This window comes from Platichthys flesus, chromosome 19 (genome assembly GCF_949316205.1).
Source record: "Platichthys flesus chromosome 19, fPlaFle2.1, whole genome shotgun sequence".
In the NCBI taxonomy this organism is placed as follows: domain Eukaryota; kingdom Metazoa; phylum Chordata; class Actinopteri; order Pleuronectiformes; family Pleuronectidae; genus Platichthys; species Platichthys flesus.
Window position 1 is genome coordinate 9,749,778 of NC_084963.1, and position 19,271 is coordinate 9,769,048.

Here is a 19,271-nt window from a genome sequence, read left to right on the forward strand (position 1 = left end):
TAACATGATGTAGATTAAAATGAGTTATATGTCTTTAGAAAATGTATTTTTACTATTTCATCACACATTATAGATCCAAGAAAATAATCAGTCTTCGACGCAGCCCTTCTCGACTCAAACACATCGTGTAGACACGTGGTTCATCGTATACCAACAGCCTGCGGAACCCACTGCACTTATGTTTCGGGTTAAGGTAAAAAATATGAGAACGGAAGTCTATTTTTATTGCCATTAACCCTGCTGATGAATTCCCCTTGTGGGCCAACATAGGTGACCCCGACCCATGTGGTTCTATGAGCAGAGACACTTTCAGGTCTGTCTCACAGAATGAGAGACTGCAACGCAGATGCATGTCTCTATATGAACATGTTGATGGAAATATAACCACAAAAAAAAACATGGTTGCCCTTTTGTTAGTTGCTGTTTACATGAACATGGACATTATGTGCAGTTCCTTTGCTTCTCGTCGTTACTGAAAGGCATTTCCCAAAACCTCTGCACAAAGCCTGATTCAAAGCACTGACTCAGTGAATAGTGTTTCAGGTCCTTCCTTGCAGAGAAAGTCTCCCGAGCTTCTTCACAGATTTGCAAATTGTGCAAATTTGCCCGTGAGTTTCGTTCTTAGTCACATTTAGAATAAAGGTATTTTAAAGAAAGACCTCATGTATATGGTTCAAATAAAACGTGCTAAAGTTGTATCATAAATGCTAACAGTAGCATGGTAGAAAAGAAACACGTGACTCATTCGAAAAGCTAATGGTCAAATGTTTTTGTTTTTAAACATGCTTATGGTCAAATCTCAATGATTTATCATTAGCATTTTTCTTTTTACCATTTTATCTATATTCTATTGGTTAATCATTAATCCAAATACTAAAGACATCTCATGCAAAATGTTAATCAATGTGAATTGTAAAATTGTTCATGGAATGGTAAAATCAGCCTCAACTGTACTTTGTGTCTAGGTTTGGGAGCTAATGAGCAGATGTTAACTTGCTAACATGCTACAACAAGGTGCTGAACTTTATACCTCCTTAATACAGGCTTGTTCCCTTCACCACTGTGAGCCACTTAGTGGCTGTAGTCTCAGATTGAATTCACTAACAGAAGTAACTCAACTAGCTGCTTGATATATATTTAATGTCAAAACAATAAGTAGAATATCATATTTTTTCAGTGTGTGAGTTTACTATATTGAAGCATTGCAGCAAGAACATTTTATTTTTATAAGTTCCCGCCTTTCTGATGAAAACCTCAATGTGACAGTTCCAGTGATGTGCTTTTTTTCAACCACATACACTTCCTCTGCCATGAACTGAGCGACATAGATTAGAAGCGGTCACACCTCGTCATCTCGAAGCGGTTCAGCAGACCGAGCCGGGGCGAGTGGAAAGTTCCTTCCTGCCGGGGGGGGGGGAGGGCGTCTTCCTGTTTCTCAGCAACACAGTGGTTATGTTTCTCTACAAAGACATTCATCTCGTGAGACCTGAGGCTTAAATAACTAAGCGATGAATGCGATTGAGGAAACAAAAGCCTCAAATATGCAGTTCCTCCTTTTAGTTTCTCTCTTACTCCTCTGCTTTTAGAACTCACTGATTTTGAACTGTCCATTCAACAAAACTCGACATCCGCCCGACATCTCTCTGAGCTCAGGAAACTGCTGGAGGTCGAGATAAAGTCTAAGACCACCCCCCCCCAGACGAAATCGAGATACATGTGCTTTTATTCCGTCACACCAGCCTGACTGGTTGGTTGTTTTCCACCTGGTTCTTGCGTGCCAGTGCATGATAGTTCATTGATACCATCACAACTGAGCAGGTCGCTGACACAAAACATTACCGGTGTGAAGCTGAGGGATCAACATGAAGGCGGAGTTGGAAAAAGCGGGTTTTCCCCTGTTCACAATAAATGTAATTTCATTCTAATTTACTCATTTTCCTGTGTCTCTCTGTAAGTCCCTTCATAATTGATGAATGAAGCTGAACAACAGTTCAGTCAGAAACTTGCCTCTTAAGTCACATGCACAGTTCCTGCTTTTCATCCAATCACAACCTTCTCTCCTGTAGCCAATCGGCTGTATGTTGCCGAAGTTTGAAATGTTCTCCCTCCAGCCTGTCATTCAGCTGTCAGCTCAGTACTAAAACAAAAATGAAAAACTGTGTACTCGTAATACTTTCATATGACTATGAAGAACTCATGGATTGGAACATCTGGCCTGTATTTGTTTACAATTTGGCAAATGGGTACTTTTACAAGTAAGCTGTGTTGAGTTGTACCAGTGTCTAGTTTACAAGTGGACAAATGAGAAAATGTCACCAACTACGAGAAAGGATGCTACTACATGAACAATGGTTTTGTAGGGAAACCTGCAGTTCCTGTGGTAACCTATGTCGCCCACTCGATAGACAAAACAGGAATCCTGAGTCATTGTTTCAGTGTGACAGAGCCACATTGTTATTTGCCAGTATCAGGTCTCTGCCTTTGGTTGCTTTCTGATGTCAGCGTCAACAAGATCCAAAGTCTTTTGTCAAGAAAACTGACGTAAAGTTCTCAAGTATCACCGCCCAAAACTTTCCCCGACATAACCCGAAAGTACAACCCAAGTCTGTGGGAAGCAAAGGAGATTAATCGGACACATGTTGAGACTTTTTATTTGAGGGGAGTAGAGGCAGTAAACATGATCAGAAATATGGGGATAATGAAAAAGTATTTAAATTGGTTGAAGGGGACCAACAAGAGGGTTCAAGACTTATTGCACAAAAAAAAAGGCTGCACAACTGGTGGCGACACTGATCTGATGAAGAGATTTCTCAGGAAATTAACTTTGAAGGGCTTTTAAATCAGCTGAAAGGAAAACCTCACTCAGCAGGGACTCTCCATCCAAAACATTATCTTTTAACGAGTTAAGTATCGGCATCGTGTTATGGTTTAACCGCAGCTGACGCACAAAGTCTCCTGGTTCACTTATCATGTTTTAGTTTTTGTTTTCCTTTTCTCAGAATACACTGAGATCAACAAAAGTAAAAGGGCCTTGACGAGGACCGGAATGACGCTTAGAAACAGGTTTACTCTGCTCTTCATTCATGAGATACTTTCTGAAGGAATACTTGAAGGTATTGATTGTTCTTATGCCACAGTTAAGGGGTATCACACAGATAACTACTCGGGCAACATTAGTTTGAGTTGAAATATCGAAGAAATTCCATCTATTGATATTTTGTCTTGAAAATAAAATGAAAAATCCTTTCTTTTAACAGATTTACCATTATAAAAAAAAAAAAACGCCAATTTAATGTGTAAACTGAATAGTTCAACAGTGTTTTTAAAACGTTAGTTAATGTAAGAATTAAATATGTGCCATGTTAATATGATGATCTCACACTGTGTGCGTCCTGAATATAAAACACATTTAAATATGTAATGTAACATTGCTTGTTCTAAAATGCACACTATTTAAAAGGATGGTGGTTATTTACTCAATTAAAATGTAGTGTTCAACAGATGACCTCAAAAACACGGGATTAGAAAACAGTGCAACTAAAATGACCAAGAATAAATTGAAGTTATGTTAGAAAATGCTCAGCAGTGCCCATACGTCCATGTACCTCCTACTCTATGTTGAGTTTTTCGGGCATGAAGTGAAAAGTTCTTCTTGAAAAAAAATGGAAAATTATTTGTGACATGTTGTGAGGAAAGAAAAACACATTTTTTAATGAAAAAGTCCAGAAATCATGAATTTCTGAGATTCCCCCTTATGTGTCGTTACAAAATGACTGGGTGCAGGTTTGTGCTACTAATAACTGAAGGTGTTTAAATACATTTCTACATTATATCGTCCAAAAAACATTTTGGCTACACAAAACAACTTTTTGTAACACAGTCATGCTTCACGCCAAAAGTTTTTTTTCTTTAGGAATCAGTCACTAAATAATTCTATGTTGAATAGAATTGGGATCGGCCATTACTGGGGCAATAAAACAATAGGAAGGGAAGTCGTTAAAAACCAGGGCAGACTGCACAACATGCAGCTCAACGTCTTTTCCCTTTTGGTTTTAAAGGTATATAATTCAAAAACGGGGGGGGGGGGGGGGGTACTCAAAACATCAAATGGACATAACTACATTAATAGGGGGATAAATTCTGAAAACATTTTCTGGTACAGCACTTTTCCTCTGATCATCAGGTGCCGTCTCTGCAGCACATTTACACCTCAGGTCCAGGAGCTCGGTGTCTGACCTGTTCAGACGCACCTTACTCATAAAACAGAAATAACCCGTCTCTCAGGAAACAGCGTGTCTGTCTTGTGCGAGTAAGGTGTTAACTCCACATGGCAATTCAACGCTCCGTCCTTTGTTGGCACAACAGCGCACCCTTGTGTCCAACACAGAGGTTCATCTCGTCTCCTGCCAGCCGCCGTAGCTCACAACACCGTGAGCTCAAGCAAAACCACAGACTGTAACCACATTGTACATATACATGGAGTGCATACATATTCCCACCACAGAGGAGTCAGGTCTGACTTTCCTCTCCTCGCTCCCACCCACTCAGAGTGTTTTCCAACCTGACTCGTGGTTTCCCATTGACGCTGCTGGCAGAAGTGGAGTTCTTGTGGCTCAACCAGGACGACAGGAGGCTGCAGGGCCTCGGCAGCCGCCCGGGGGCCTGCGCTAGGCGGTCCATGCGCGGCGAACGCCACACCTTGATGGTAGAGTCATCGCTGGCGGACAGCAGCAGCTCCTGGTCGGAGGGGCTGAATGCCACCGAGTTCACCACGTCGTCGTGCGCCAGGCGCGCCAGGCAGATGTTGTAGTGACGGTCCCAGATGTAGCCGTGCTTGTCCTCAGCTCCACTGCAGGAAGGAGAGCGGAGGCACGGGTCAGTACAGCCTTCACAACTAAATGATTTCAACACTGCAGTCAGATTATGTGTTTCCATCTGTCATTATATGGGCTACATCAGAGGATTAAATTCAAATCTATAAATGTGTAAAGCTGGAATGTGTGACTCATATGATTATTATAAAAAGAGCCTTATATGATTTTACTACGACATGAACAGTGATAATGTGGTGACAAGTTTCCCACCATGTCAGCTGCTAAGTGCTGCTATTCATACATGACCACTAGGTACACGGTCCCACCTGGCAACAAAGTCTCTGCTAACGTCGAGGAAGATGAAGAAGCACTCGTCGTTGGGGGTGAAGGCTCGGTGAGCGCGCAGGCTTCTTCTCTCCTCCCTCAAGTTCTTCAGATCGATGACATGCAGGTCTATCTCCTCTGCGATGGGAGGCGGCGACATGGCGTCGGAGATCACGCATCCGGCAGGCCAAGCCCGGCTGTTCACATAAAGGTACCTGCTCAACAAAGAGAAGGAGAAAAGGTAAAGTTGAAATGACATTTCTTATCAGCTGCAGTAAGACTCGGACATCTGTATACTCTCAATACTCACTATGTACTAATAATCTATCTTTGAGCTTTTTAGGCTCAGAAAATATAATGTGAGGCTACATTACAAGGCTGAATGACTGAATATGTCATTGAAGGTTATGGACATTCATTATACTACTACTGCCACAGTAATGTAAACCCTTTGTTAAGTGTATTTCCCATTGACACAAGAGCGTTGGTGAAAAATGCTACCAACTACAAAGGTATGTATTTTATGTAGCTATATACGTATATAAATATGTGTTTTTTAATCAAAATCTATTTCGTTATGTTTGTTTATTTACCTGTGGTCTGGAGAAAGGCCCATTCCAATAATGTGTCCATGGATATCAATAACATGGTCCAGGGAATCAAAGAACTCCTCCGAGCTACGCTCTTCACCAAGGACGGGACCGGACGTTGTCATCTGGTCGGGCTTGATCCGCTTAATACCTGGAAACGCAGAACAAAATGAGGGTCTGTCGGATTCTTCCTTCACAAGGTTTCATAAATGTGTTGCATTGTGTTAATGTAATAATCATTTCCTCGCAGTTTGAAAACTATACCTATTTGGTGAGGGGAGTACGTAAGGCTGCCGGTGGTGAAGAGCAAGTAGGTTTTGTCTTCTTCCCCGGACTCAGGCTGCTCTTTGAAGCTGCAGTCGGGTGCTTTCGTGTGGGTTCTGCCCATCATCTTAGCCACGTGGGTTTCGATCGCCAGGTCCCTGGGCCCGATATTTTTACGACTCTGATAAAAAATGTTGAAGAAGAGAGACAAGGACAAAAGAAGAGGCACAATGAAGAATATCATATTTAACAACATGGAACAAAATATTGAGGAGAGTGTCCACGCACCTCACCTGTATAACATGCTCCCGGTTTGATCCAGTGGACTGATGGGCCCGGGCGGCGGTACAGCCTTGAGCCCTCGCCTCCCTCTGAGACTCGTCATCTGCTGCTTCCTCGTCGTCTTCCTCGCTGCCGGAGGTTCCCAGGTCAAAGAGGAGGGGCTGGTGCGGCCGCTGTGGCCCTTTCTGCCTCTGAGCCTGAGACTGGGCCTCATAATCCAGCACCAAGTCTGGGTTGTCGTGACGACGGCAGTGGGCCACCATCACTGTGCGGATGGTGCTTGCGTTAATGTTCTGGATCTTGAAGAGGCGCTTGACCACGTTGACATTCTCTGATTCGACATCCTGTCGGCGAAAAGAAACGTTTGAGAAGGAGAGAAGGACTTTGAAGGAGATTTGGAAATTTTCATTTATATATTTGTCCTCACCTGGAAAGCTTTATTGAGCCACAGCACGGAGCAGGAGGTCATCTGGCCGATCCAGTGCAAGTTCCCAGAGATCAGGTGGGTCTCATTCAGCCAGCAGCCAAACACATCGTACGGCTTGTTCCTAACCCGTGACAAGAGTGTGTAATTTTCTGTGATGGCGCAAAGGAGAAACATGAGATATATTAAAACATAGCTGCTTATATGTATATACTTCCTCAACACATCAACATCTATGAGATGGTTTTCCACAAGCAAAGTGAAAGATGACTGGTAAACTCTGTTCTTCATCCCAGAAGCAAACATATCATGAGACTGTTATTACTTGATCTACTCTCAGAGGTTATCAGACATTATGAATGACTTCGTTTTAGAGGGGAAAACGTCTTAATATTAACATGCAAAGGAAACATACATTTTTCTTCAAGAGACTTATGAGTCATTTCCTCTTTTGACTCTTACCCAGACTGATGACTGCGATTTCCCCTGAAGAGGAGTGGTGTGGGCCCAGGTAAACCCCCGACACAAGCAGCAGGCTGTCGTCGGCATTGAACTGGGAGAACTGAGTGTAGCCCCAGTTGAACTCCCGCATGCTGGAGCTGTGCACCAATGAGAGGTTGCCATCTGGTTGCTCCGTGTCCCACAGCTGCTCATGAGGCGGCAGAAGATAGGATTGGAAATGGTGAGTGATAATTAGGAAGAGGAGAGCTGAGGGTGGTAAAATGATGAGGAAACAACATGAAAGATAAACAGTACAGTGGTAAAGTGTTCCTTGCATATCTCCAGTTGGGCACTCCAGTTGCTTTCACAATACGGCCCAGCAACAGCGAGTTTCAACATTTCAAACCACAAATATGATAGAAAAAATAATTTCACTCAAATAAAAACATGAGGTTAAGGCTGGAGAAACAAAAACAAAGTTGCCTTAGTATAAAGTATCAAAGCATCAGAAAGAACGTTTATACCTGAAACACTGAGCTCTTTAAAGTTCTTATTTATAATGTTTGCAGCACTTCACGTGGCACTGTATTGAAATTAAATAATTTGTTTACATTGATCTGTTGTGCCTTACTTTTCTAAGATTTAAAAATGTAGAACAGGACTATCACTGAACCAGAACGAAGTCCAGCAGTTAAGTAAGTATCCAAACAAGGAAAACAATCACCTGTCACATTGGCAGAAAGTCAATAAATAAGATCCAGGATAAACGTAAAAATCCATTCAATACCTTAAATCCCTACCTTAACAGTGCAGTCTTTGGAGCACGATGAGAACCGGTGCCCCCTGTGAGAGAAGGCCAAGTGGAGGACTTGGTCGGTGTGCTCTCTCAGCGTCTGAACCTCCACACAGGGGATGCAGTCAAACAGACGCCTGAACTCCCTGTACCAAGACACCGCCGCTGCAAATGAGAGATTGTAAATTCTTTAAAACGTCACTTGCTTTACACATCTGTATAAAAAAAGTGTATTATTTGAATACATAACTTGTCTTATAATTCCTATAGGTATTAATATTTACCTGGGTGGCGGGGTACATAGCGGGGGATGCGGTAGTAGCTGTAGAACAAATCCCTCCACAAGAACTCATCTCTGGAGACCGCCAGCCACTGTCTGCAGGTCAGACCAGCTGTCAGCACGGCATCATGGGACAGACACAGGAAGATCTCCAACACCAGGCTGTCAGGCAGAACTGGGCCACGCTCCATAATAACATCCTATACAACACACAGACATTATTGATATTTTATTGAAGCAATTTTAACCTCTCCACACACAGTTTCGCCTTTAATATCTTCAAGATCATCTTATTCCGTCTTGATCTGCATAGTTTTAGCTTATACTACTTTTCATTGAAGCAATATGATTATCCAACAGTAAGAAAATTAAGGATGATGTAGTTGTGAGAGAGATGTTTCTGTTAATCACACCATTCTTAATGATGTATGTATGATGCAACACAACAGCACCACATACTGCAGCCTCCAACATCATAATATTTAATCAACACCTTTCTAAAAAAAAAAGGTCTGAGCATATTATCTAGGGCTGGGAAATAAAACAATATAAATAATTATCACTATATGAGGCCAATATTTATCAAGCCGACTGAGGAAGAATAACACGATTGATAGACCTCAGATTTTCAAAATGCTTTACTGTTTCGAGTTTGTCATTCTCTGCTCATTTGGCAGAGTTTTAAAACCACCACAACCTTCACAGAGTAGCAAAAATCTGTCCTTAAACTTCAACGAAATAATAATGTGACATTTATCATAGCAATTCTTCATTTTGACTACTAGAGAAATTGTTATTCTCATATATTTTGTTTTTATAACCCAGCCCTAACAGTGACTGACAGATGTGAAATTGAAGAGGGCATGAAGTCAGTCAGAAATGTTCATAACTCTCGATGTGTGCAAACATGAAGAGCCCGAGGTCAATCCTCTGTAATCTGTGTCTGACAGCTGATAGTTCCCACCCCTGCAGTTACAGTCAGCACTGAGCCGTGCAGCCCCAAAATACCATCAACATGTCAGATCACTGACACCTAAATCCTCTACAACGTGTTCCTCATTGTGAGCAGATCCATGTTAGCGTGGCATTAGCTCCACTGCGACCTCAAACAACCGTGTGACATTCACCGCTTCGTGTGGCGACCACTTTATAAATATAACCAGGGGTCTCATGTGGCTGTGGACACGTTCACTCTGATCTTCGCTGAAACAAACCTCCCGTGCGCAGATTACCCAACATGGACATTTCAGTCGCTGAGCGTGAAAGCTCGTATCGAGTTCTAAAAGAGGACGCTACTGAGTCTCGGTGCTGGGCTGGGAAACATTAACCAGATTCTCTCCACATAACAAGCGGGTGTTTGAGTGTGTTTGTTGTAAACCAGTCGGTTTACTACTAAGCTAGCCACGGACACCTATCAAGCTAACGTTAAGCTAGCTGTTAGCCTGGATTTGTTTTCAACTTTTCGCTCCGTCCGACGACTTAATTTCACCGACTCGGGGTTGCTTTGATAAAACGCCGCCATGGCGTCAGTAGTTAACCACTGTAGTTCATTGCGAAGTTACTGACACGACCGGAGACTCACCTGCTGGATCGAAATAAGCAGAGGGTGAAATGGAACAGCTAGCTAGCGCTAAGAGCTAGCCGCGCAGAAATGACAACAATCCTCCGGTGTTGTGTCGAACCAGCCAGACTCTACCAACAGATAACAGAAGCGTCGATGCCACAAGAGATAGACCAACTCAATCTATCCGGAGGTTAATGAAATATGTTCATTACCAGTAAATCATCCCAAGTACAACAAGGTGTTTGTTAAAGATGTATTAAACACCATCACTGGGTTAAATATATATTTTAAAGTTCAAACCCTCTGGATTTTTATTCAGATCAAGATCAAGATTCAAGATGTTTAGCAGAAGCTCCAATAGCAACAACAATTAGTTAAGTAAGTAATAAAGACTTACAGAAGTATTAATAAGATAAATACAGTATTAGACTCATAAGAATAAAAGATGATGGTGACAATTAAGCAATAACCTCCTATGTTACTGTGACCTTGAATACAATATTGTATTTGTATCAGTATATTTGAATTATGAAAGACAAATGTAAGTACTGTGCAGGATTATTAATTTATGTTGTATTATTAATTATATGACTAGATGTTAATGGGGATAAATCTAACTTACTTTATATACTGCTATAGGTAGTGGAATCTATAATAGTGCATTTGTTGAATACAATCTGTATCATTATGGTTTGTCTGGCAAGAAATAAATGTGTTTGTGTTGAATTATAGTGGAAAAAGGTAAGTACTTGAGTGAATGCTACTTTCCTTCAAGATGTTGAACAGCCATTAATGTTACGTTAAAATGTGCCACAAAACAGATTTAAACACATCTAATTTTCTTCCATTTATTTATTAATATTAAACATACACCAATATTAATAATGATGGTAACTCTGAACATGTTTGAAATAATTGTTAGAAAAGACTAAAAAACACTAAAATAATTACTTTCTTCATTTGTCACAACTTAAAAATAAAGATTTATGAATTGAAATAATAATATCATAATATTTCCTATTAAATATTAAATCTTACCTTCCAAAAACGAGAACGTATAACTTTTATTTAAATCTCTGTAGGCTAAATTGAATTAAAATATCCATTATCATTCATTTATACATTGTTGTGATCATATTTAGTGTCAGAAATAAGATCTTAATATAATTGTGTTCCCTCTTTTTGTCTCCATGAACTAATCACTGGGGGAAAAGATTGAACAACACATGTGTCAGTGCAGTAGCAAAATACCTCCAACCGGGAGCACCAGTCATGTGACCCTCAGAGGCTCTGTCAGTGGAAAACGCTGTGTCATTATCATTGTTGTGTGGGTGGTCACTCCTGACAACACAGACTCCACAGGAACAACAGAACTGCTCTGCAAGACAAACGTGTGGGGAGAAAAACTAAAAGTGGAGCGATGTTGTGACTAATACTTAGTCGTAAGTATTCCAACTTTTTAAGCGATGAGACCAAATTAAAATGAGTTTTCAAATAGGAAAGCTTAGTCGCAAACAGGTTTTAAGGACCAGGGAACTGTTCCCACATGCAGCTTCATGCTTTGACAGAAAATGGATTAGTGTGAAAACAGAGTGTGTTAAACCTGATAGGATCATGTTTCCTGCTTCTGCATTTTCTCGACAGGTAAGACTTGCTGACAATGTGGCTGATGATACAAACAGATAGAATAATCATCTCTGCCTGTTTGACTCTGTTTCTCTGCAGCACTGTGTAGAGTGGCCAGGTGGATATCATCATGCTGTGGCCCCTCAAACACGAGCAGCCCAGCAGCCGGATGTCTGTCACAGTGTAAAGGTGATCACTCAACCGTGTCATAGGATGCTAGTCAGAAATAAGGATTGTTGTTGTTTTGATGGTGTAACTGTCTTTATGTTCCTCGCTGTGCAGGGCAGAACGTGTGGACAGTTTCCAGTGATGAGAAACCACCACCAGTTTAAAATCCCAGCAGGGTGGACTGAGGATATGCCCTCGTTTCTAAGCCCGGTCATCCATCAGTGAAGTTTGTAATCTATGTGTGTCCATGTTGCTGTGCAGTTGTTCTAATGATGATTTGTCTGTTAACTCCCTGTGTGGAAGCCAGATAAAGTCTGAGAGCTGACAAGTGCAGCAGCAGCAGCGACGACATAGACACATATTTACTAACTATACCTGTAATGTGATATAATAATCCATGAATTAAGCAAATGGCTTCTGAGTTCATCTCTTTATCTGTGACTGTACTCCCTCAGGGAGAGGGTCCTCCTCTGAGACCCTCTTTTCCTGAATATCTGGCGCCATCATGTGGAAAAAATAGTACTATAGTACTATAGATGGATAGATAGATAGATGGCTAGATAGATAGATAGATAGATAGATAGATAGATAGATAGATAGATAGATAGATGGCTAGATAGATAGATAGATAGATAGATAGATAGATAGATAGATAGATAGATAGATAAATAAAGCTGCATTTTGTCTTTCCTAGTCAAATAACACCATGCTGTTGCTTTATAAATATCACTCCAAAGGCTTATATTGAATAAGCTCACAGCTTGAATGAAAACTATCTAACACAACCAGCTGAATCTGAAAGGTGATCCAATATGTTATTTTACTTGAATTCTCATTTAGATATAATCTAAAATAGTTCAGTATTGTACTTTTGTCAAATATCACCCAAGGAACTCTGCAGTCCTCTGTGTTTTTTGTTGATTCTTGGGAAAAGGGAAAATGTAAAGTTATAGTTCCCACGTATGTTTTAATAATTGAGATGTGAGGAAGAACAGAAAAAATAACCAAATTAAATATGAACATTTTATTTATTTCAAGTAATATTTCCCACATGAGTTTTCATTAAAAACTTAGTGGGGGGTGGAGTATGCCATCTTCCTGGCATCCACTGTTTCCTTCAACAAAAGGGAGAGCCTTGGTGCCCTCTTCCCTTTCTCTGTGATATGGTCCAGCTGGTTATAGTAGGTGTCCATCACTTCCTTTGACGTCACCACCTCCCAGTCCTGCTGGATCATCTAGAGGAGCTGACAGAGGCCCTCAAGAGACGGCCCGTCTCCTTTCTGCAACAGCCTCCTGATGCAGCAGTGCATGGATTTCTCAGCCAGCACCTTGGAGAGGAAGAGCTCCCCAATAAACCTCAGCATATTGAGGAACCAACCGGAAGGTTTGGCGTTCTGTTGCTCTTCCCTCAGCCGGTCGATGACCCTCACATCCTGGACTGGCTTCAGGCAGGACCCACTCTTTTGATAAATGTCCTCCTTGTCCAAGCTCTTCCTGAACTCTGCCTGGCAGTGTTTAACCAGCAGAGACCTGAAGGAGACGCTGGCTGACAGGTCGGACAAGGATTGGACCTCCACCTGAAGAGGAGAAAACCATAAAGGAATATTCACACTAATGTAACTCACATACATACATAGTGATCAGTGTGTTAAATTAAGGTTACAACCTGAATACAAATCCCAAGATTAAAGGAAAATAGAATGTTGAATTCAGTTGTCACTTAACCGTCAGTTTTAATACAAAATATATATTTATTAATTTGATCATATAAATCATCAGTTGTTTACACATAATTTGTATAGAATAAAAAAAAATCAAACTTCACAATCCTGTGATTCTTCTTATTAAAGTTTTAACACATGTAAATGAACTGCACTCTTCTGATCTAGTAAAGTGTTTTACATTACTGGTCATCATTCAAACATTCATGTACATTCATATAGTGCATTGTGTAACACTCGCACAGCAACTTGGGGCTCGGCGTCATGCATAAGGTCACACAGGGATCGAACCACATACCTTTTGATTAATAGATGACCAACCCCTCGCCATACCCAACCCTTCTTAAAACTACTGCAAATTGAATATGGTGCTACTTAAAACTGATCTGGTCCCTCTGGCCCATCCAGCAGTTTATTCAAGCATCATCACTGAAACATCCACAAACACACACCACAAACCAGCAATGCCAGTGTGGCTACTCCAAGTAATAAACTGCACTTAGGTAAAGTAAGAAAAAAGATTTTTTTTAAAAGCAGTGTGGAGGAGAGATTCCTGTGGGTGATTAAACACTTCTCTTACAGGCAGAGACAGGATACGCCTTAAGCAAGAGGCAAGGCTCATGACTGTGGACGGATTATGAGACACTTGGGATTATGGGCACAGACGTGTGAATGGATGCACCCCACACCTACACAAGAACCAGAGCCACAGATTCAGAGCAGTGTTCTGTTTTGTTTTGTGTCTTTTTGAGTTGTATTATGTCTCTTTGTTTGTCTCTCTGTGGTTTTCTTGTAATCGTTGTGGTTTGCCTCAAACACACTTGTATGAATCTTTTCACCTTCTGTCTTTTGACCCTGACCAGAGGAGATCAGGGCCATCACAATGACAACAAGACAATCTATTCTATCCTTTTCTATTGTATTTTGAATATTTTTGTATATTTCCTTGCATTCGTAGTAGTACATGTACTTATTATTACTGTTCTGGTATCTTTTTGTGACTGTTCCCCTTGCTGGTGTAAGAAGGGATAGGGTGTTGCTCCTTGTACAGTTTGTTAAGCCCTATGAGGCAAATTGTGATTTGTGAATATGGATTATACAAATAAAAACAAGTTTTGATTTGATTCTGGCTCTCCATCGACTGAAATGTTAAATGGGAAAAACAGTTTAGAAAATGAATGGAAATATTATTCAGATTTACCCCTTGCACGCATATACAACAAGAAATCGTAATAACAGAACAGATACATATACAGATTTATAAAGTGGATAGAAGTTTTATATAAAGAGTTTAAGCATATCATCTTAAAGAAAGCTTCTAGTTAGTTCTTATGTAAACACATGAATTGGACAAAATGATTAGATTAACTCAACTTGGAGCTGGACTATCAGAAAGTGTATGAATATCAGTCTGTTTTCGGAATTGGTTATGTTTCCTTCTCTTCCTTCAAAATTACTGGGTGCAGCAGTTACGGCGATTAGAAATCACAAACCGATATCACACTCTGTGTTATATCACGTCATATCGTTTATTTAAAATAGAAAAAGCACAAGTGTATTTACATTGACATGTACAGCGGCATACAATACAAGACAAATTTACAATAACGGCGTTCTCCAAAGTCTGTACAGGGTTAAAGTGACAAATGTTGAATTTACAGTGTGGCTCGATGAAGACGAGGTGGAAACTGGACAAACCTCTGACTGAAGGAACTGTTCACCTGAGCTGGTGAGGATCAGAAATATGATGTAAAAGTGTAGAAAATATTTCATCTCTCATTTGATATTTGACACATTTTCGTAAGATCAGACACTGATAATTATTAATAAAATCTGGACAGTGGTGTTTCTTCAGTATATTTCAGTTTCCCAATAAAACCCCTTTAAAACGTCTTTCTGCTGGAATAAAAAAACAAATGAAATGTCTTTGTGTGACGTTTTACTTCCACATGAACTCATTTATTTCCTTAATAAAGACCTGTCTCATCAGGATCCCCCCCCCCCGTTCTCCACAACAGCTCTAATCTAAAGTGCAACGCTGTTCTGAGCGACTGTCCCTCTGTGGTGGTGTCATCATAGCACCATTGTGGGGATGTGGTGCACCAGGGGCATCTGGTGCTGGTGGACCATGGCCGTCATCTGTGGGGGAGGAGGGGTGACACGCGAGGGCACGTCGGCGTTGGACACCACCGGCTTGTGCCGCGCGCTCTTCTGGTGCGCCCTGAGGCCCGCCAGCTGCGAGTACGCGCTCTGGCACACGTGGCACTTGTAGGGCCGCTCGCCGGTGTGCAGCCGGACGTGGTTGCGCAGCGTGGACGACTGGCTGAAGCGGCGGTTGCAGAAGCGGCACACGAAGGGCTTGTCCAGGGTGTGGATGCGCATGTGAGAGCGCAGGTTGCTGCGGGAGTTGAACCCGCGGTGGCAGATGACGCAGCGCATGCGACCCGCAGAGGAGGAGGAGGATGAGGAGGACGAGGAGGAGGAAGTGGGAGAGCATGAGATTGGGCCCTCACAGGAGTGGGATTCATCTGGAAGAGGAAACAAGGAGGGGGTTATTTAAATGTCTCAGGTGGGTGCTGCTGCACAGAGGAGGATCTACTGACTATTTAAAAATTGAGTTGATGCGTAAAAGCTACTCACCATTCCTGCTTTTCTTCAGGTGCTCTTCGTCTATTCCAGGAACTCCAGGGATTCCCAGGAACGTGTTGTGTGTGTTTCCATACCAGACGAGAAGCTCCTGGTCTGGAGGGATGGTCTGAGAGGAGGAGGAGAAGAGGGTCAAGCTCAGTTAATAACAATGCCAGATAACCTGACTATCAACTTCAAATTGCATGACGAACAAACGCAATTCTCCTTGCTCATCAGCAGGTGGCGCTTTTCTAAAGGACATGTAAATCCTTGCCAGGCCTCAAATAAACATCCATGCTCAGCCACAGTGAAGTATCGGTGCTGCTGGTGTGAACTTGTTCTCACCTCTACAGCCTTGTAGAAGATGCTGCTGCCGATCTGCACCACCTCCAGATTTTGCTCCTGCTCGTTCCTGGCGCACTTGATGTAGGTCATCCAGCTGCGCTGATCCTCCTGACTGGCATCGATGAAATAACGCACCGTGCCATCTTCATTGAACACCTGAGCGCACAAGTTGAAAAAATTATAATTTAATATAAAAAACATACGATAAACTAGACATCTGATCTGATGAATCAAATTCAAATTTGGGCTGTCAGGTCTTTTTTTCGCAGCTCACCTCCCACATGAGGTTGTTGTTCTTGAGCAGATCCACGTGCTCAGGGGACAGGACTCTCCCAGTGAAAGGACCCATCTCTGTCCCGGCCTTGATCCAGTTCTTTGAGAAGATGCCCAGACCTTCTCCGGGGATGGAGCTCTGCGCAATGATCACCTCGCTGGGCAGCACCAGACTGGACAGCTTCTGCACCTCTGCAAAGGAAAGGGAAGAAACGTTAGCATGCAACATACACAGGAATTAACCTACATCGAAGAAACTTTTTTTTTTTAAATGTGCATAGGAACAAAAATCACACAAATGTAGAATAATGTCGATAAAGCAGAGAGGGGAGTCTGTTTTCAGGGCTTCTCATGAAACAGGATTTGCCGGAGAGATCCTGAAAGCAGCAAATGGACTGGATCTTATTTTGGTCACGAAATATTAAGCTACACCTTATCCTCCGTTTAATTCGATTATCTGGCTGAATTGAAAGTTTTTGTTGCGCACAGAAACCCCCTTGGAAAGCTTTTTCATCCGCATCAGAAAGGATGGAAAAAAAGAAAAAGAAAAAAGATCGTGCGATTCTTTAATGTCAAAATCAAAGATTTTCTTTTTTTTTTCATGTGAGCCTGCGAAAAAAAGGCAGTGGTGAATGGGGGTTAAATGGTCCTCTAATGCCCAGGGTCCAGCAATTGGTCTCGCTTCAGATGTGATATTCATTAAAGTTTACTGGAAAAGAAACGGCTAATTCCAAATTCATTATCCTTTTAAGAACTTTGTAGCAATAAATTTGAGCTGAATGAGACTAGGACTTGTTTAAAAGACGAAGGAATTTCTGCAACAAAAAAATGGAAAGGCGATTAAATGGTTGACATGCAATGAATAGCATTAGATTTAGCCTTCACGGTGCATTATGCGAGGAACAGCAAATCTTTTAAGGGGAGAGAAAGGAGAAAAGCTCCGGAGCCCCATAGCTGCCAAGAGAGGAAAAGAGACTGTCCGGAGATTGATGAATGCGGGATAAGAGAGAGAAAAAAACCCGGGACATCTCAAAGAAAGGGAACTTTTTCTCCCCCTCGAGGTTTAAGTGGAAACTTTCCCAGGTCAAGCACAAAGTTAACCAAATGAATTTAATGCCCTGCGTCTTTCAATCGGCGGCAGTTACACGCCTAACAAGCCTGTGAGCGCCGGGTCCCGGAGCTGTGAGGGGGTCAATGCGTTAAATGGGTCGAAAGAAAAGCGGAAAAATGAGGGAAAATGTGGAAAAACGGCAACAAGAGAGGAGGATTCAGTTTGTGGACACAGGCTGCGGGCTTAGGAGAGTGGCTTTCTTTGACAGGATGGTGGAATCTCTCGATATTTCGTGAGTTGGAATCGTTGGGGACAAATTGGAAAATTGGATGAATAAAAAAATCTTTATGGATTAAGGTGAAAGAGGAAAATTCTCACAAATCAGTGCATTCTTATTCATAATATTAATATTCATAAAATATCAAGTCGATATGTATTAATGTGTATTTGCTTTATTAATAAGCATATGACATGTTGTAAGCATTACGCGCAACCAAATACGCATGATTGGACACCTATGTTTGGATAAAAAGCTCAAATAAACCCACACAACCCAGCATTTAAATAAAATACCTTCCAAACATGCACCACAATAACATGCAACACTCAAAACAAAAATGACACTGTCCCATGTTAAATCAGCAGGTGAGCTCATCCATACCTCCAGCGAAGGACTGCGCCAGCACCTCGGCGGTGAACGCGGTCTTGGGGCTGCAGCCGGTGCCGTTGTGTCGCTCCTCTGCCAGGTGTTCGCCCAGCACGTTCCTCCACCTGCCGTACAGGAAGCTGTGCAGGATGTCCGAGGTGATCACGTCCGACAGCGCGCGGCTCGGACACTTAAATCCAGACTTGAGAGCCATGGTGTCGGCGGGCAGCACGGAGCCCATGGTGCAAGAAATATTTTTAAATGGGGGGAAAGCAATGATAGAGAGGAAGAAATAAAGAAAAACAAGCGGTGCAGCAACAAGTAGAGCGACGGAAGAGAAGAAGGGGGTTTGAATTTGACAAAAAAAGAGGAGTGAACCCACAGAGCTGCTCTTATCAGTGCGTCCTCCTGCTCTGGAGAGGCTGTGCGTAAAAGTGCCTTGTCTGGCTGTGAGGGTCTCTTTATATAAGTGGCTGAGTGACCCCTGTCTAATTACTTATTAATGACACACCCCTCGCCGTGTGTGTGTGAGTGTGTGGACCTGCCTGCTCTACGCACACACACACACACACACACAGACACACACAGAGAAAGCGAGAGAGAGAGGGAGGGGGAGGGGGGGGGCGAGACTTTATTTAACGCAACATTTTTTTTTGCGCAAAGCTGCAAATGCATCGGAGCAGTTACAAATAACAACACACAAGTAAACTTCTGAATATAAACAACAAAAAAAATCGAAATCCTGCAGCATAAAAAAAAAGTATCAACCCCTTGAAAAGTTACGAGGGTTGTAATAAAAATAAAGACCACTGCGTAAAACGAGAATAAGCTGCTTTCTTTGGCGAGGATGATTGTGAATGCGCGTAATTCTGTTTACAAATGTGCACAATACACGGGATGCTGGGGGAAAAGATAATAAATAATAAGACAATAATAATAAGGGGGAAAAGTTTGATGGGGATGATGTCCGAACAGAAGTGGGTCATTGAGTCTGGGAGCTGCTCGCCTATTTTTTTCTCAGGGCACTTCTTATTCAT

General features: G+C 41.9%; 2 protein-coding genes and 1 long non-coding RNA gene across 3 annotated transcripts; 1 reads left to right on the forward strand and 2 right to left on the reverse strand.

Moving 5' to 3' along the window:
• Window positions 1–2,634: 2,634 nt before the first annotated feature.
• On the reverse strand, window positions 2,635–9,924 carry fbxw5 (F-box and WD repeat domain containing 5). The gene is made up of 10 exons (XM_062412958.1): window positions 9,795–9,924; window positions 8,217–8,412; window positions 7,940–8,097; window positions 7,161–7,344; window positions 6,702–6,850; window positions 6,286–6,618; window positions 5,993–6,173; window positions 5,732–5,879; window positions 5,141–5,353; window positions 2,635–4,849 (listed from the first exon to the last, which is right to left on the reverse strand). The coding sequence occupies exons 2-10, from the start codon at window positions 8,401–8,403 to the stop codon at window positions 4,510–4,512; spliced, it is 1,893 nt and encodes a 630-aa protein (XP_062268942.1). The 5' UTR covers window positions 8,404–8,412; window positions 9,795–9,924; the 3' UTR covers window positions 2,635–4,509.
• Window positions 9,925–11,079: 1,155 nt separating this feature from the next.
• On the forward strand, window positions 11,080–14,415 carry LOC133974654 (uncharacterized). The gene is made up of 3 exons (XR_009924682.1): window positions 11,080–11,218; window positions 11,502–11,591; window positions 11,685–14,415. It is a non-coding gene; the product is annotated as an uncharacterized LOC133974654 (long non-coding RNA).
• Window positions 14,416–14,878: 463 nt separating this feature from the next.
• Window positions 14,879–18,475, reverse strand: LOC133975394 (PR domain zinc finger protein 12-like). Its single transcript, XM_062413323.1, has 5 exons — window positions 18,250–18,475; window positions 16,539–16,729; window positions 16,265–16,420; window positions 15,932–16,046; window positions 14,879–15,819 (listed from the first exon to the last, which is right to left on the reverse strand). The coding sequence occupies exons 1-5, from the start codon at window positions 18,473–18,475 to the stop codon at window positions 15,365–15,367; spliced, it is 1,143 nt and encodes a 380-aa protein (XP_062269307.1). The 3' UTR covers window positions 14,879–15,364.
• Window positions 18,476–19,271: the final 796 nt, after the last annotated feature.

Coding starts and splice junctions, on each gene's coding strand:
- LOC133975394 (XM_062413323.1), bottom strand. CDS start 18,475: ATGGGCTCCGTGCTGCCCGCCGACACCATGGCTCTCAAGTCTGGATTT. Junction 16,421..16,538: donor ACAACAACCTCATGTGGGAG/GTGAGCTGCGAA, acceptor TTGTGCGCTCAG/GTGTTCAATGAAGATGGCAC. Junction 15,820..15,931: donor CCTGAAGAAAAGCAGGAATG/GTGAGTAGCTTT, acceptor TTCCTCTTCCAG/ATGAATCCCACTCCTGTGAG.
- fbxw5 (XM_062412958.1), bottom strand. CDS start 8,403: ATGGAGCGTGGCCCAGTTCTGCCTGACAGCCTGGTGTTGGAGATCTTC. Junction 8,098..8,216: donor CTATGTACCCCGCCACCCAG/GTAAATATTAAT, acceptor TCTCATTTGCAG/CGGCGGTGTCTTGGTACAGG. Junction 6,851..7,160: donor AATCGCAGTCATCAGTCTGG/GTAAGAGTCAAA, acceptor GCGCCATCACAG/AAAATTACACACTCTTGTCA.